At 38.0% G+C, this 18,935-nt stretch overlaps 1 protein-coding gene and 2 long non-coding RNA genes across 22 annotated transcripts in view; 1 reads left to right on the top strand and 2 right to left on the bottom strand.

The window, feature by feature from the left end:
* LOC149041154 (uncharacterized) overlaps positions 1-18,935 on the top strand; it is a 33,214-nt gene that overhangs the window by 8,093 nt on the left and 6,186 nt on the right. For 7 of the 20 annotated variants that reach the window (XM_089214485.1, XM_089214484.1, XM_089214501.1 and 4 more), the window contains 3 exons: positions 10,407-10,463; positions 13,245-13,486; positions 17,385-18,863. In XM_089214485.1, coding sequence (XP_089070611.1) covers positions 17,459-18,863 — 1,405 coding nt within the window. In that variant the 5' untranslated portion in view covers positions 10,407-10,463; positions 13,245-13,486; positions 17,385-17,458. Of the gene's footprint in view, positions 1-2,873; positions 3,127-3,307; positions 3,550-7,491; positions 7,557-10,174; positions 10,211-10,406; positions 10,464-12,879; positions 13,151-13,244; positions 13,487-17,384; positions 18,864-18,935 lie in introns of those variants that run through there. The other 13 variants (XM_089214495.1, XM_089214494.1, XM_089214493.1 and 10 more) reach the window with 9 other exon arrangements.
* On the bottom strand, positions 656-14,949 carry LOC149041155 (uncharacterized). Its single transcript, XR_016189149.1, has 2 exons — positions 14,671-14,949; positions 656-1,151 (listed from the first exon to the last, which is right to left on the bottom strand). It is a non-coding gene; the product is annotated as an uncharacterized LOC149041155 (long non-coding RNA).
* Positions 8,141-11,018, bottom strand: LOC149041156 (uncharacterized). The gene is made up of 2 exons (XR_016189151.1): positions 10,437-11,018; positions 8,141-9,328 (listed from the first exon to the last, which is right to left on the bottom strand). It is a non-coding gene; the product is annotated as an uncharacterized LOC149041156 (long non-coding RNA).

The raw sequence follows: 18,935 nt of genomic DNA, 5'->3' as shown, positions 1-18,935 counted from the left end.
AAATTTTGAAAAGGATGCCTTTCCATTTAAAGGGCTGTCAGATCCCTTAAAAAACATTTATCTGTGGGGGCCCTCACTAATGACGCAAATGTGTTGCTAATCACGAAATCAGAGACCTTGCAAAGCTAAAGTTTGATAAAACACCAAAGCATTACTTGCAATAAAATTACTAGCTAGCCAACAATGTTTAAGACACCAAGGAAGCACCCTACAACCCAAAAGGAACATATTTTTAATTTTGCTAACTCGTCACCAGACATATCGCTTTTCTCTAAGTTTTTTCTTTCTGTAACATATTTGTAATACAGGTGTGACATAGGCATCTTGCAGTAGTTTAATGCGTTAAGGAATAACTAATAAACTTGCCACTTGAGTTGTGTGAATTCAAGAAATGACCGTATCCAACTACATTTTCCAGAATGCAAACTTTCCAACAATTACCACTGAGGGTTGACAGGTGGAACTTCAATGCTTTTGCTGAGAAGTAAAAATTGTTTGCCATTCACTGAAATTTTCCGTTTTTAATTAAAAAAAATCAGTGCGATTTTTTCTTCATCTCTGAGTGAAACATAAAAGGTTTTAGGCAGGCTAGCAGTATGAGAAATATTACAGATGGTATAAAAACTCTGGGAAAAATATTTGCATGAAAACTATTGAAGTGTTACTGGTGGGCAAATTTATTTCTCCCTTAAAAGTCTTCAGAGTCTAAATGCCTTGAAACTTGACAATTTTTATTGTTCTGGACTTTAAACTCTCTCTTCATGTAGAGGTACACTTGCAAAAATTTCAAGCGAAGTGCTCTCTGACAGCGTCACCGGTTTCACAGCCATGGTACAGGGTGTAAAGGTCAGCAGCACCTTCATCATCCATGTCTAGGTCCTCTGGTGCTGGTTCCCTTAAGTTAACAGTAAGATTGTGTAAAGTGCAGCAAGCTACAATTATGGTGCATACCCAGTGAGGAGCCATCCTCACCTCTGAGTGTAGCACATGGAATCTCCTCTTCAACAATCAAAAAGTTTGCTCTATAGTACATTGTGTGATCTTGCGTGCTCTGTTGAAATGCTCTTCCTGAGGTGTTTTGGGGTTGAGGTATAGAGTCATGAGGAATGGAGAGCATGTATAGCCACTATCCTCAAGTAGCGCAACAATCCCTGTAAACAAAATTTTGATACAGCTTAGCTGTATTAAGTATTTCTGCACGTGTCTTTCTAGTCCAAGACTGTATTCGCATAAAATTGTCACAATATGAGCATACGCTCATATAGGCCCTAAATTTGGAGCTGCTATCGTGAGATCACTTCATTCATTTTGTCAATATAGTTTGTTCGGAACGAAATTGTTCCTAGCCACAAACTACAGTTTGTAACTAACAACAATTGCCTACAATTTATCCTTTTTCTTGATATGGTAAACTTCAAGACATTCCTTGGTCTGTATCTTTGAGCAACGACAAATTACAAGTTATTTAACGATGCTACTTAGTGAGAGAATGCTCTGTAACGTTTTGTTCCAGCACTAAAACCAACACAGTCCATTGAAAAATGTCCATGTTGGAGAACACATCCAGTGATCACAGAAGAATCCAATATTTTCACTGCTGTCATGTCACCAATCGAAGATTCAATACACGTTTGCAAACAAAATCGATTTCACCTGAGGCTAGAGAATTAAACGGGTGAACACACTCTTCGAAAACTCAATCATTTTGAAGTTGCTCACATCGTAAATTTGTATCTGCGTGAATCTCGTGATCACATGTTTGATTAGATGCTGTACTCAAGCCAACTTCCCGCACACTGCCCATAACGTGACAGATCAGCGTTACACATTGGATTCGAAATTTCTACAGCTTTTACGCCCACATTTAGAATAAAATAACTCCTGATAACCACATGAGATCAACTGCGAACAGCTTAGCACTCATTTCTAGTACAGTTCACGAACGGTGTAGCGTTGCGCCAAATGGCTTAGCGTAACGTCGAATGGTACAGTGTACACACATACGGCGTAGCGTTGTGTGAAATGGCTTAGCGCAATGTCGATTAGCATAGCGCACATACAAACGTTGTAGCGTTGCGTGGAATAGCTCAGGGTAATGTCAAATAGCACAGCTTACGCACTAACGAGTAGCGTTACGTGAAATGGCTCAGCGTAATGTTGAATGGTACAGCGTACACACAAATGGTGTAGCGTTACGTCAAATAGCTTTGCAGAACATCAGACGCTTCGGCTGAACATTAAATTACTTAGCATTACATGAAATATTTCGATGTTGTGGCGAATCGTCGAGCTTGATTTCGGCGCGACGTGAAGGCTATCTCGCCGAAACCACAAAAAATACAAACTAAAAATGGAACAGCGAGCTAGTCCATTTCACAATTTTATGTTCCAACTCGACATAGGCAACTTGACCGTTAATCATTTGGCTAAACCATTCATGTTTAGGGTGTTCTGTTTCATGGAGGAAAACAAAACCGTCTTTAATTTGACCATGCCATTCCTTTATTAACTATGCTATCCTGCAGCTGATCCTTCTACCATCTTTGTATTTGTTGATCTATTTGACATCCTTGTATTTTTGGTGGTGACAGCAGCCCATATTTTCTTGCGTCCAAAATTTTCATTTAAGCATTGGTGGATGTTAAATAGAAATTTCAAAATTTTGCTAGATAAGTGTTTTTGACTGAATAATACCCAGTAATAAACAACAGACTATCGCCCTCTTCATTTCTGCTCCCGCTTCCCGCCCTCTCCCGCCCCACGTTCTCCCGAGCTCCCGCCCCCCTGTCCCCCTCCACATAAGACGCAAAGGGATCTTACCGCAAAAGGTTCTTACCACATTTTGACGTCATCTGTGATCTATTACTGAACAGACGTACGGCAACTTGGAATCTATTTGTTTTTTACGCGTGTTTGATATCGCCAATCAGCTGCTGGCACGTCACTCGCCTATTGCGCCACTCGGTCAGGTTGACGAATGAACAGCAAAGTGTTCAACATTCTCAATCCATGGTCGTTTGTGGGACTTAAGTTACATATTCAGTGGCTTTGGTAATGGCACTTCTTCCGGCTGAGAACGAAAATCAACAACTAACAGATTTGCCACAGGTCGATTTTGTTCTGACGGTAGGAAACAATAACATAACTGAGAATTTTGTATATTGGAAGTTAGGCCCATTGTTTTAGTCGTGATTCAACGTATGTTTTCATCTTGAGTGCGCCAACGTACTTTACGATTTTTATTCGGAGGTTCGATCCTTACATATTCATTAATATAGTCGATTTTTCTTGTCAGTAAAGGGTTATTGTGTTTATATGATATACAAAATAAATAGTTGCTTTTATATATGGAATTTATTTCGAGTGTTCAACTCGACATCTCACTCTCTCTACATTTACTCGCTGTCTACGAAAGCGAAATATGTAATTGTTTTGTTAGATGAGGGAAAGACCTAAACAACCGATCAAAAGTGACTAATGAATGACTTAAAGCTGGTGTGGGCAAGGTTTATCCTGAATTTGCTATATCAAGTCGTATGTGATTGAGAGGTAAGCAACATTCCCCAAAACAAAGCATTTGCAGTGACTTCGAATTTGAGCTTCCGGAGTCATTTCGCTTCTTATGGAGACGGGAAAATTATAATAATTCAAAACCATTGCTGTGATCTTTAATGTTATCAACAGCTTGCTTGGGAAACGTTTAAGAAATACAGAAAAATTGAGATTATCATCAGACAATAAGAAAATAATTATAAATATCCAATGAGGCATTCATGGTTATTTTCTGTTGACCTAAGACCAGAACCTGCCGGAAATTTATCAGAGTTTTGTTAACAAGGACAGTGTTCAGACAATTAATTGGACCCTCAGCGTTTATCCAATAAGGGAATTATAACAGAAGATATATTTTCAAGATTTTTTCGGCTGAAGGTGTTGGCAACTTGTGCTTTCATCTTGCGCGCTGAATTTACAATCAGTTAACTTATATAAATGGCAGGTAGTTCTTTTGGGGGCGGTACCTTGGGTGTGCCCTTTCTTCCTCGAATTCTCCGTTTTTTCTGTTATTTAAAAAACTTCAAGGGCTATTTTCTCTTTAGTTGTCTTTTTGGGTGTGGTTCTAATCTACGCGGTGGGTCCTTTCTAATTTTTAACGCGTGAATTGCGCGCATGCGCAAGAGCGAGTTGTAGATACGATGTGGGGAATGGCACTCACTCGCTCGCTCGATTGGTCGATTCCTGTAAACTTTTTTTCGATTTTAGGCTTTTGAGTGCATTTGATAGTTTTGGCGAGCAATAAACGAACGAAATGGCGACCTTTGTTGCTAAGAATAGCGGTGGGGTAACAAAGAAGCCAATGATAATCTTAAAATAACTTTTTTTTTCGTTTTAGTCTCAACAAGCGGCGCCAGCGACTGGCAGGCATGCAAGGATTCACACTGAAATAACAGAACAACCTTCGTTTTTCATAAAATTGTAATTTACAATCCTTGAACTTGAAAACAATCCGAAGATTCATTGAAAATATCACTTACTGCGAAGCGCTCGGAGTTTACAGATGTTCAAAAGCTTTTTCTGTTACGGCGTGAGATTGAGGACAAAATCTATCATTACGTTTCGTATCGTGTGTTTTTAACTCGTGAATTGCGCGCATGCGCAAGAGCGAGTTATAGATACGATGTGGGGAATGCCATTCGCTCGCTCGCTCGCTCGCTCGCTCGCTCGCTCGATTGGTCGATTCCTGTAAACTTTTTTTAGATTTTAGGCTTTTGAGTGCATTTTATAGTTTTTGGCGAGCAATAAACAGACGAAATGGCGACCTTTGTTGCTAAGAATAGTGGTGGGGTGAAAAAGAAGCCAATGATAATCTTAAAAGAGTTTTTTTTTTCGTTTTAGTTTCAACAAGCGGCGCCAGCGACTGGCAGGCATGCAAGGATTCACACTGAAATAACAGAACAACATTCGTTTTTCATAAAATTGTAATTTACAGTCCTTGAACTTGAAAACAATCCGAAGATTCATTGAAAATATCACTTACTGCGAAGCGCTCGGAGTTTACAGATGTTCAAAAGCTTTTTCTGTTATAGCGTGAGATTGAGGACAAAATTGATCATTACGTTTCGTCGCGTGTGTTTTTCCTGTGAGAAGCAACAAAAGATGCCGGCGACTGACGAAATAACAAGTTAACACGAAAATCAGATAACACCTAAACAAACAATTTTAGCTACCGATTTTCAGTGAATTTTTAAAGAACAATTTTCTTTTAAGTTTCAAGACAATTTGAAGATTCAACATACATACAACGTACTAAAATGCGAAAGTTACACACCACAAAATTGATAAATAGGCCTGAAATGAAATTCTATCTTGTTATTGATCATACGTTGCCTAGCACGTGACCTAAATCTACCCAGGCGGAGATCCAAAATGACGGTGGCAGGCTTGGCTTAGTTATATTACTCAAAACTCGTTCCCGTTTGTCTCATATGATAAAGAGGGAATCGTTAATGTTTTCATTAAGACAGTATTGCCTTGATTTTCTAATATTTACAACGAAAGACAGTAAATTTCACTTTTCACCCACATTTACTTCCAACCTTTTCTTTTGAACCAGAAACAAAAATGATAGACGTTTAAAACACATGACATCATCCACCTTGTCAAATGTAATAGCATGATCATTTCAATTGTAATGCCTTCTTATCCCAACGTTACTTTGTTTCTTTGCTACATTAGCGAACACTGAACTACTGCTAGTACTCTAGATATGACAATCAACCGCAAAATTCCCTAAACCAGATAACATTAAACATAATCTAAAAAATCATATGTCAATTCACGAGTTTGCTCACAGAGCACTTTGATTCCTATGTGAAACAACAGAAGATTCGGCGACTAACGAAATTATAAGTTAACACGAAAATCAAATAACACCTAAACAAACAATTTTAGCTACCGATTTTCAGTGAATTTTTAAAGAACAATTTCCTTTTAAGTTTCAAGACAATTTGAAGATTCAAAATACATATTACGTACTAAAATGCGAAAGTTATATACCACAAAATTTATAAATAGGCCTGAAATTAAATTCTATCTTGTTATTGATTACACGTTGCCTAGCACGTGACTAAATTCTACTCAGGCGGAGATCCAAAATGACGGTGGCAGTCTTGGCTTAGTTATATCACTCAAAACTCGTTCCCGTTTGTCTCATTTGATAAAGAGGGAATCGTCAATGTTTTCATTAAGAAAGTGTTGCCTTGATTTTCTAATATTTACAATGATAGACAGTAAATTTCACTTTTCACCCACATTTACTTCCAACCTTTTATTTTGAACCAGAAACAGAAATGATATACGTTTAAAATACATGACATCATCCAACCTTCTACTTAATTTCATGTCTAAGGGAATATCATTCCATTGCTTTGGGGCAGCGACCGAAAAGGCCCTGTCCCCATAGCTCTTCAGGCGCACATTCGGTACTTCTAATAAATGTTTGCCAGCAGACCTAAGATTTCTTGTAGGGTTATATGGGACTATAAGTTGACTTAAATACGGAGGCGCCAGATTATTGAGAGCTTTAAAAGTTAACAGTAATACTTTAAAGATAATTCGCTGCTCCACAGGTAACCAGTGTAGCTCCTTAAGGACGGGGCGAATGTGCGCAGCCCTAGGTTGCCCTGCTACAAGGCGTGCGGCGCAGTTTTGAACGCGCTGGAGCTTCTGAATAATATAGTCCGGTGACCCGAGGAGCAACGAGTTACAATTGTCCAGTCGACAAGTAACGTAAGCATGGACAAGGGTCTTTGTGCTCTCAAAAGTCAGATACATTCTAATCTTAGCGATATTCCGAAGATGAAATAAAGCAGATTTACAAACGGAACTCACATGCTTATCCAGTGACAAGGTCTCATCAAAAACAACTCCTATGTTCCTAGCTATGTCCCTAGTGACACTAATGCTTATACAAATTCAATCTGAAACCAATATATTTCTGTCAACCTAAGTGATTTGAGAGAGAGAAAAGAGAGGATTAATAAGTCATTTATCGGCTTGAGGTAGTGACCAACGTATTTGCTTAAAAACACTGCCCAGCCGGAAAAACGAGATATATTTGTGAAAAATGGCAACGAAAGTAGGGATGTACTCGGCGACTCGCAAAAGCGTAACCGTAGCCCGTGGGCAGAGATAGGAAAATAAAGACCGCGTAAAGAACCAATCAGATTTCAGGATTCGTTACCGAGCCCTCTGAAAGAAAAAAAAAAAGAACACTTTCACATGATCACCATGAGTCACACGACCAGAAGATTTAATCTAGAAATGCTTTTTTAACCAATCCAATTTTTTCCAGGGGTTATTTTTTCAATTAAACATTTCTTCGGAAAAAAAAAGACCAAAATCGCCTCGTCTTGCCTCATGCTAGCTACAGCCTGTCATGAGGAGGTCATATGGGTATTCATATTTTTGCTTCTTTTAACTGCCTACTTGAAGAGCCGAGTGAAGCCCGTGGCAATTTTCGATACTGCTTCAATCATACTATGGAGTAAATTTCACAGGTACGTCGCTCGCTTGTATATACATAGACACGCGTAGACAAGGAATTTCTCTTCGAGTGTCTTCGAGTGTTCGACTCGATAGCTCACGAGTGAACGCAGCGAACGAGTGAGATATCGAGTTGATCATGAGAAGAGAAATTCCATATCTACGCGTGTCTATGTATATACAAGAAATCATGTTTTATTTTGTTCATCATATAAACACAATAGCCCTTTCCTGACAGGAAAAGTCGACTTAACTGATGAATAAAAAAGAAAAGGATCGACAATCCCTTAATAAAAATCGTAAAGTTCTTAGCGCTAAGGCTCAAGACGAAGAAATGTGTGGAATTATCACAAAAACAACAATGGGCGTAATTTTCTTTATACAAGTTTTTTTGTCGCTTGCCCCGCCGGCTTTGCTTCCTTCTGCGATTCTTTTTTTAGGGCCCCTTTCCTAGATCCGTCACAGAGTTTGACTGTAAAAAACGCTTTTATTCAGGGCATCAAACCTTCGTTGAACACACAGACTGACTCGGTTCGCGCCGAAATTTTTACGTAACACTTAGTTGTATTTTACCCTTAGGAACTACACCCACACGGACTGAAACATTCTTTCCATTGTTTTTATTACTTCCTATATTTTCACTTGTCATTTTTACTCTTATCTTGATAATGTCGTGAAGCAAAATCGAAACGTCGTCAAATGTTTTACCCAACATTTTCATAAATTTTTAGAGGTTTCTATCTATTTTAATAATGTTATAGGATTGAACAATGTAATCAGATGTTTAATCCTTATACATGCTAAAAAATACATCAGGCGACGATATACAATGAAAAGATTTATATCTATGCTCAAAATTACAGTTACTTTTTACAGTGTATATATTACCAAATTATTCTCCAACTAAAAGCCTGTATTTGTAAATTTGAGAAGTAGCAAGCGCTTAAATTGACATAGCGATTCTGTCTCTTCAAGATTACAGGGTAGACTTTTCCACAGGGTTGCTACACTGTAACTAAGTTTTGCGATAGTTCGCGGAAAAGGTAGAGTTAGTTTGCTAAAGAATCCTTTAACGATTGGCACGTTTCACTTTATAAAATAACTTTGGACGTGAAATACTCGGGCACAAGGCCATGCGAGATATAGATACCATCAAGGATTTCTGAATTTGAACTTGAGTATAATAGGTCTAACCGTCTGAGTTACTGAAACGAACTTTTTACGTCAGTATCAGAACTGTACTGGAGCTTTGTGGCCTGGCTGATAGTTTTGCTGCAGTTACCCCAGACTAGATTGCAGTACTCGAAGTGAGATTAAACAAGGGCATTGTATCAGTTGATTTTAAAAGAATATGAAAAGATTAGAAAAAATTAAAAAATTAAAGAGCTAAAATCCAGGAGGAGGATTTCAGGTTTTAGATTTTCAAATTTGTTCATAACTGAGGAGGGCTAAGAAAAGAAAATCTACACATCAAATTTAAAGAAACTCTGGCGACGTTTTATTTTTTGCTGGTATATCGCTTTCCAAACTATTCTGTGTTTCTAAGGTAGCATTTTCCGCGAAAAATTAATGAGGTGAAAGTTTTTCCACGAAATAACCTGTTCTGTAAGTTCCATTTCCGACCACTGACGATACAAGATTTCACATTTTTGACTCCTTTTCATTCATAACTGACCAAAAAATTTACGCTGTCGCGGCTCACAGATAGATGACTTGGGAGTATTTTGCCTTGAAACAGACCAGTGTACAATCACAAAGGTTTGTCAGGCCTCCTGTATGTATGGATCTGAAAAATTAAAGAAAGTGTAGGTACATCACATGTACATTAAAAAAAAGGGTCTGAGTATTTATTAACACTCAGTGATTGAACTGGTCTTGGTATAACTAGGCCAGCTGGGCTTTTGAGTAGATAATGTTTTACTGAAGTGTGGCTTCATTGACCCTTTTGAGGAACCTTGGGTTTACTGAAGCAAATTTGAACACACCCCTTGAATTCGTTGGAATTAAGTCTATGCAGTGACTGACGCAAAATTTGATTCTTCTTAAGTGTTCACAAAAACATGCAGAAAAAAACCATTGATTTATCTAAAAGTGTGCCATTTTAGAAAACACAAATTAGTTTGGATAGCGTTGTATTTAGGGGAGTGGCGGTATTATAGCATCAAAACTGAATTGTTAAGCCTGTCAGTATAAGATTCTCCTGAATTTTTTTTCCAAAAAGCTGCCTTGGGAATAATCAAGTCGACAAACCACAATCAGGCTAGCCAATATAGAGCCTGTAACTGGTGCTTAGAGAAGAAAAGGTAACGGATGGACTAAGGAGCGTTCATGTGTGGTTATAACGATTTAATCTGATACCACGGCAATAAAATATCGCCTTCGGTCCCATATGTATCAAACTATGTCAAATATAATAGGTATTCAAAAGTTGATGTCGAAAGCTTCTATTAACTCATATAATCCAACTGCACGAAGTAGGGTAAAAATAACGCGCGAATAGAGTACAAATATCCTGCGATATCGTACGGTTATTTGGACAGTTGGTTATTTTGTACTGTAAAAAAAACCTGTTTAACCAGTCGGCTGCGGGCGCTACGCTTCTCTTTCCGCTTTGCTTTTCCCGCCATATGAGAAATGCGCAGAAAGACCAAGCAGGAAAAAAAAAGCAGTTAGTAATAAGTAACTTATTAGTCGTGTCGTGTAGTATCGCTGAGTATTTTTATTCGTTGTCTATATTTTGACTCGCTCTACGGGCTCGTCAAAATACAGCGCAACTCATAAAAATACACAGTAGTACTACACCACACCGAAACGTCTGATGAGATATATGCAGATATTGCTAATAAGAATGTTTCGGTCGGCAGATCACAGAGCAAGGATAAGGATTGCATTACCGCGAACTATATCCGAGTCTTGTAGAGGTGAGTAGAACCTTTGTACTTTTTCTTTGCTTGTGAATTGTTACATCTCCGTGCTAGGACCATTCTTGTTTCTCGTTCCGTTTTCTCTGAGTCGCTTCTAATGTTCATGCTTGACTTAAATTTCAGCCAAAAGCTTTTTGAATTTAAAGAACATTCAAATGATTGTAGTCTCTCTCTCTATGCGTATTCGCGTTGTATCTCAGAGTCGATCAACATCACTCTTACTTCAACACAATATTCACGATTCCTCTTATATGCCACATAATAAAACTCAGTAGGAACAGTAAAGAATGAATGATGTTGGAATTATTGGTAAAGACGGATAGATTTAAAACAACTAGCGAACTTTGACGAGTTATGCAATACTTGCGTATACATTTAATCTACGTTTCTTGAAACCGCGTCTAAACGCAAATGCCCATTCTTTAGAAGTAGTAACCTAAAGCCGTTCATTGAGGTAGCAGATAAGCTTACCCATAGTTATTTGAAAAGTTATCCGATGTGTCATCACGCACGCACTAAAATTAAGTGTACAAGGAATGTAAATTTAATTTTAGTTTGAGGTCAAATTCATGAAATAGCTTATTTGAGAGGTAAATGCTTATTTCAGTCAAAAAGGCGTCCATATAAGGAGGAACTCTATAAGATCCGGAATATTCAGAATGTTCTTTAATAAATTGAGTGGAAAGGAAACCACGAAAACATTAATCATTAAGTGTCTCAGTCTGAAAAGATAACCTTACATTTTACAGATTCTTCAATCTTTTCTCGAACAAGGTAGCAAACTTTAAATGTACTTTTATTTTAGTGGTCAAAAAGTGTTATAACATAGCTAGTAAATTTGTCTAATCAAATTCAATTGCGTGAGCGTGCTTCATATTCCTATTGTGCACGCTCATGACGTCAGCGAACAAATCCCTTTGGAAAAAAAAATTTTCATCGGGTTGAAAATGTTATAAAACAATTGGCAAGTTTGGAGAGCACTCAAGAAGCTAGAGTTGCTCGAGGCGTAGCCGAGAGCAACTCTTACACATCTTTCGTGCTCTCCAAACTTCCCTCGTGCTTCATATCTCGATGAACGCACAGCTGACGTATGAACCAATTGTTTTATAACACTTTCAACCAGATGGAAATTTTTTTTCTCGAGGGATTTGTTTGCTGGCGTCATGAGCGTGCACAATAGGAATACGAAGCACGCTCACACAATTTGAGTAGGCAAATTTACTAGCTATGTTAGAATATAAAATATTTCTCCGACGCGGCGTTGTTCAAGTTAGATTCAATTGACGTCAGCGTTCGCGCCATTCAAATATTTTTGGTCATTCTTCCATTATTTTTACCCCTCGTGTTAGGCATTCCTGTCCGCCCCGTCTGTTCTTCTTTTCTTCTGCTTCTGTGCCATAATTTAGGTAGGTTTGCCTTTTCCACGTGACCAAAGCAGGGCACGGTTTGTATCAAACACATCAAAATATAAATGAATAGTTCTCTGAAAATTGACATCCTTATACCACAACCAGAGAAGTAACATAAAATAATTTATTATGTCGTTCTTCCACAAACTACCAATCGAGCTTAACTCTGTAAAGGGCAATGAAAAAGGCCCTCGGTAGGCCTGGCCAGTGTGATGTTTCTTTCAAGGTAGAGTTTATATCATGTCTCCCTATCTCTGCGTCTTCCAGGTGCCTGACAACCTTCAAGTGTAATCTTGTGCTTTGTAAGTTCAATTTCATTTTCAGATCACGGCAGATACAGCCAATTCACCTCCACCTCCCTATCTTGTGTCTCGATGTCCTCTTCTTCTTTTCTGTACACGCTGTCCAAACCTTTTGATGATGATGATATTACTCATATTGTTCTCTTCGCGTTGCGCAAACTGGTCCTCGTTGGAAGTGGGGCTAAGCTTAGTTAGAGGCAAATTACATAACTTTCAAAGAGTGAGGTTGAAAGATGAAGATAACGTTCGTTTTAATCATATGACAGCATTCTGGCCCAGACGGGAAGAGAGCATGTATTACTTGTGTGTCTCGAGTGCGAATTTCTTTAGCTATTTGCAGATATTTCTAAGTATCTCCGATCAATGCTCTGGCGCATATGGTATCCCCAAATTATCATCATTGGTAACATGAAATTAAATTTTAAAAAAATGCGTGTGGTATTAATTAAGCTGTCGGAAGATTGCTAGCAGTTTTTTAATAATGCTTTCTCTTAACTTGACATGCCTTGATGCTCCACTCTAGGCTGGCAAAATAGAAGTCGCAAAGCAAACGAGGTTCACGTAACCTAGAGGCAAAGAAAGCATGTCGTTCCTAAAAATTTAAATATTATCACCGTATGTGTCAATTGATTTTGCCATCTCACTCTGACAGTAATGTATTCTTCAATGCTTCATAATTAAGAGTGTGCATTCGATTGCCTCAGTGCGGACGTGAGCGAGGGCGTAAACTCGAGCTACTATGCAAACGTGCTTTGTATGCGCATTATACTAGTTGCAAATTCGAGCTATTACGCAAACGTGCTTCATATTCCAACTGCGCATAACGATGGCGACTGTGTTTGCATGAAGCAGAGCAGCTGAAATTTTTTTAATTCGAGATTTCAGCGCCGTTTTAGTTACTGCTAGATAGATTTTCTACAAACGAGCTTTCATGCGTTGAGGAAGATTCCACTTATTTATCTTGCTAGTTCAGGTAGAAAAGCTGATATTTTACCTGCACTGTGACGCAAAACCGCCTACTAAAGAAGTGTGAACAACTGGTTAATGCTATAGTTGTTCTCTCACAGGGCAAGTTATGCTGACTAAGGAGTTTCAGAGCACTATGGTCTTTTGTTCGCGTGGGAAACGCCACCTTTTGGCGGCTTAGACGGAGCTTAGCAAACACACGACGACGCGCCAAGATGCTTTAGATGTTTTTCTTCGCTACAATCAAAGAACGACGAGGATAAATAAATAAATTGCGCCTACAGCAAAGGTGCTCGGTAGCCGTCAATCGAGAGGGAACGCAGTCGCCTCAGAGGTACTCCAGGTATGATTGTAGATTTTACTTTTATCATTAGTATCGTTTTGACGTTTTTATTTATGGGAATTTTGCTTCATATGACAGGGCTTTAGTAATGTGCTTTAACTCTGCATTCGAAAAGCCCTTTCCCGTCAGGTTTTATCTGTATTTTGCGTGTTGCATATGTTTCTTGAATTTCTTGCAAGCTAGCTAGTTAGGTATGCACAAAGAAAATTTGTTGGTTTGTATTTCTTTCTCCGTCGTTTTTGCTTTCGTTTAAAGCGTTGTAAACGATAAATGATAAAACAAAAATACAAGAAAAAGGTGTTCTGAAAGGGAAGGTGCCTGAACGTTTCGTTGTCCCCAAAGTAGTTATTTGAACTGCTTTTAATGAATATCGTGGTCTTCGTCTTTCCACAGCTAGAAAACACCATCTATTTGCAATTCGATAACTTTATTAAAATCTTAACAAGCAAAAAGTTTGATTCTTCAATTTAACAGTAATGTTGTAATTATTGTTGCGGTGAAAACACCGTTTCAAGAGTTGTATTGGCGTCGTAAATGGCGGAAAAATGTAGAAACTCGTCGCTAAAGTGGAACTGCAATCTTCAGCCGTTTGTGCTTAGTAGAGAATTCGAAGGTGTTTAATTTTGTTGTGAATCTTTCAACTTTCTGCTCGATGTAGCTGGGTAAGAAGGAGCCATGGTTAAATTGGACGTGAATTTTGCTCAACTTTCATACTACATTGCTCTAACATCTAGATCGTGTTCAAATCGTTGATGGCGCGTTCGCATGTGCCCGCTTTGGTTTCACCATTTCAGCATATATATTTCAAGCAGAGGGAAGAAAATATTTAGAAAACGAAACTGAGTCACCTAAAAACAAAATGTTCACTTCAAATCGCAGATTCATGATGCATCCTTCTAGCACTCGATGCATGTAGTCTCTTAGGTGATAAGTCACTGAGCAGGGACCCTTCGATGTTCTTCAATGTGTATGATTGCACTATCGCAGTATCTTTGATTTTTTTGTATAATTTTTTATAATAACAACAACAGGTATGTGATTGGTCTGCTTTAAGTCTCAAGAGTGTGCTGATCTAGTTAGATAAGTAGGAGTCATGGTAAAATAAATGTTAAATTTTGTCCTATACAAGTTACACTTGAAATCAGGGTTGTAAATCTATCCATTAAAAAAAATTATGTTCCTACCTCAAGATTGTGTTCAAATTTCTGATAACAGTGCTCCATGCACTTGCTTGGTTTCACCATTTCAGCTTACATGTTTCAACCAGAGGATAGAAAATATTAAGAAGAGAAAACTGAGTCTCTTAAAAACCAGAACTTTACTTTAGATTTGCAGATTCACATTGCATGTTGACAATTTGCTACTGGAAGAGCTTTGCCTTCTCTTTCATGGCATTAACTCAAGTGTAAGCTAGTCAGCTTCAGCTATTCAATGTTCTTTTATGATTGCGCCATCCAGAGTCTTCTGATTTTTTTTTGTATAAATAACCAACAGGCTTGTGATTGGTCTGGTTTAAGTCACGAGAGTGGCAGATCCAATAACAGAATGATTTGTGATCACGTGTCTTTGCAAACTGTCAGCGTATTACCTGCTGCTCCATATATAGGCAATTTAGCATTAAGAACAGCTGTGGCCTTCAAGAAAAATGCTTTGATACCATTTTAAACCATAAGTGACCATAAAACATGTATTCCATAATTTTTTGGCTGCATGCTTTCTAATTGTTGAGAATTTATTTATTATTTGGCCCACATTGTTTAAATTTCAATCAATGAAAGATTGAAAATATTTAAGTAAACATAACATTACAAAAACCTTCAAACATAGGAATGTTGCTTTGACTGAACTTAACCATGTCTCTGTGCAGTTAATGATGTTAGGCTGTGATTATATTGTGTGCTTTGCTCAGGGCATGATATGCTAATTTTTTCTCTCTTTGTTGCTGTATTCAAGTACTAACAAGAGAACAACATTTTAGGACTAAAAATAAGTGATGCGGTCGTTACTGTTTATATGTGATTTCTATGTTACTGAATTGTGTTGTTCCTTTGGTGGGCAAGGTTGCACAAGGCTGCACAAGGCTGCGTGGTAGAAATTTTGTGCATTTGTTAATGTTCAGTATATTGTGACCAAAGTGATTCAAGGGAATTGTGTGACTCAGTTTCCAGCAGTGGGCTCACAAAGATGGGTTAAACTTGAACAAACTGTTATGGAAAGAGCTAAGTATTACAAAGATTATGAAGGAGAATACTTGGAAACATAAATAGGTGTAAAGAGCACTGCATTGCCTCTCAAAAGGTCAGCAAATGTTAGTATTGCATTATGTTTTTGAGCTATATTTACTCCAAACAAAATTCAGTGTTTTCTGCCTGCATTAGATAGTCATGCATATGTCTATGAAGATATAGTTAAACTTGATAAATATATTTCTAAACAGTATGACAGAGGTGAATGATTACTGTGCAAAGAACCAAAAAGGAATCGTAGCATTGATAACAACTTTTTTTAACTTCTCGCACAAGGGTTAAAAACCAAATGGACAAACTCTGTAGGACTGAGATCACAGCATTGCTGATATTTAGAAGTTATTCAATGACATAAGGTATAAAATCGGACAAACTCTGTAATATTATGAACTCTATGAATGTCGCTTTTACTATGAGGGGAAACTTTTAATTTAAATTCCTGTATCAGTAAGGAGATATTGCCAGGAGTATGTTATATAAAAACTGCAGAATTAATTTTTTTTACATTTTCTCATGTACTCTAAAACAGTAACACAAAATTGGGTCTAACCTGTTGATAGGAAAGTTCTGCCATCTATCTTTTCACTCAAATGCTCACTTCAAAAAGGGTAACACATTAAAACTTTATTTATTCTGACTTGCTATTTGAACCACAATAATGCCACAGAACCAAGCAAGTTTAATGAGGTTTAGCTGGCAGAACAGATGTAAATTTTTTTGTGTGTTTTTGAGTGAACAGAGGCTGGCTTAAGCCAAACAGAGGGTATGTTTTCATCTTTTGTTTTGGTTTGTCAGTATCCTTTTTTTTCTTGCATTCAATTTAAGTTTGATGACGTATAAAGGACAAACTCTTTAGGAGATGATTTTCTTTCCCAACTGTTATGCTATTATACTTCATATTTCCTTACACAGTATTCATGAAATCACTCTGAGCTCCTCGGCATTCCATTACTTTCAGCCTCATTTAAAGATGGCAGGGTGCCAGTTTAAGAACTTTCTACCCATTCAAGACTTGAAGGTCATATCAGAGTTTACACCTCTCCAGCTAATTGCACTTAGGAAAAGTTTTATATTTGCATAATTTGTGTTTAAAGACTTGGGATATGAACAAGAGGCCTTCTGGCATTCATGTATGAGTTTGAGCTAAGACTCTGAATGGTTATCACTTCACAGGTTTATTTAGAACCACTATCATGACCAGCTCCCAGTTGGCTTGTTAGCTCAGTTGGTAGAGCGCTGCACCGGTATCGCAGAGGTCATGGGTTCAAATCCCGTACAGGCCTGAATTTTTTTCAGGCCTTATTTTCACTACTGCCTAAGTAGTGCATATCACTGCGAGGATCACTTTCATTAATGGTTTTAATTGTTGTATTACAAAACAGTAACAGAATAGTTCTTGTTAAAAGTTGTTTTGATAAATGATATCACTGTTCTTGATGAATTTGAAGTGAAAAAAAATAACAGGCCTCTCTTTTAATTCTTGGTTGTGCATATTTGTCTTACCTTTCATTTCATGTATAATTTTACTTTCTCTGTGTTATTTTTTTGGGTGTACATGTTTATTTGGAAGAAAGGAAATTCAAGGGGTCATTTTGTTAGAGGTTGCATTCAAGCATCTTTGTGATGAGCATGATTTTTCCTATGTGTTTTAGGCAGTAAAAGAACATTGATCAATCTTACTTGGCTGAGCAGCTGAATTTGTTGTAGCTGTAATCCTGGACCAGTCATGAATTGTAATACCCTCGGAGCAGTGGCATTACCTCCTGAGGAACCTAACCTTAACAAGCTTGATTGTGTGGTCCAGAGTTTACCACAAGTGATGCAAGAAGCCTCAAACAGAGTGAGGAAGAAGCAAATGAACCCTTCAGTGACCTTCTGTTTCTTTGATGGTGCTTGGGCTGTGAGAGATGTTGGCCCTGTAAAAAATGGTACCAACAAAGAATTATGTAATGGTATGTCCCATTATGAAAGAGATTGCACAACTCTGTTTGAGGTTATCCTTAAAACAAAAGTTCATGCTCAGCCAAGTAAGTTGGGAGAGTTTTGTTCATTTTTTGAGATATATGTCAAACCACTCAGTCAAAAATTTCATGACAGTCTTCAAAGCTCCACAGACAACAAAGCAGGGACAGTTACTTTAACAGTGGATCAGCTTCGTTTGTTACAGAAGGCAATTTGTCGAGAATTTGATCACCTCATAACAGTAGCACAAGATGCCTTCACAGCTCCTGAACAAGATGTTTCCCTGATTTATGACCTGGTAAAGTTGAGTGAAGAAAACTTTCCCCTGGAGAAATGTCAGCAACTGCATTACAGATTGAAGGCAGAAAGCTGTTTTGTAGATCAGTCCAAGGAGTTCAGTGGTAACTCAATTGAGGTTAAATCTGAAGATGAAAATGAGACTTGTACACCCAACCTTCAGTGCATTGGTGATGAGCAGTTTGATGAATCTCTGGTATCAGTTGGCTCAACATCATCCCCGACCTGGATCTGTCCAACTCCTAGCAATGCGAGAGCAATGCTAGATAGTCCCCTGAGGAGGTCACTATCAGTGTCTGAAGAAGCATCCATTGAATCGATAGAGAACACTTATCGAGAGGAATATGGTAGTGCTAGGCCTTTATCTGATAGTTCAACAAAGTTACAGGCTGACTCTGATGAGATGCCAAGTAGTAAAGGTTTACTGTCTAGGGAAGATCATTATGACACAGAAACTGTGGTTGTGGATTATGGCATTGATCATAGCTACCAAGAGTTCAAACAGAGTGAACAGTTAAATTGTACATGCCTATGTTGTCAAAAAAACAGTATTGTTGTTAGCCAATGGCAGAGATCCAATGACATAATCAATGCTGCTAACAGCCAGTTACAAGATGATATTGCTGCCTATCAGGATCATTGTAGTAAACAAGAGGATGAAATAAGTCAATTGAAAGAGAAATTGACTCAAATGGAAGAAGAGAAACAAAGACTTGAATCTGAGGTGGGAAGACAGTTGTTCCTTGAAAGTAAAGAAAGACGTCGAAAGTTGCTGAATGAACATCCCCATGAGCAAAGTATGCTTGGTACAACCAGAGGAGCATCTTATGAAGGGGAACTACTTCATGAGGCAGGTTCTATGGACAGATCAGGTAAAAAAATTGGTTGAAAGTTATAGAGGCCCCTAAACAAGTCTCTTAAGTTTTTACAAACAGTTGCTGGAT

The sequence above is a fragment of the Pocillopora damicornis genome, chromosome 8 (assembly GCF_964200805.1).
Source record: "Pocillopora damicornis chromosome 8, jaPocDami1.2, whole genome shotgun sequence".
Lineage (NCBI taxonomy): Eukaryota > Metazoa > Cnidaria > Anthozoa > Scleractinia > Pocilloporidae > Pocillopora > Pocillopora damicornis.
Note: the sequence above shows the minus strand (reverse complement) of the source record. Positions and strands in the feature narration are given on the sequence as shown.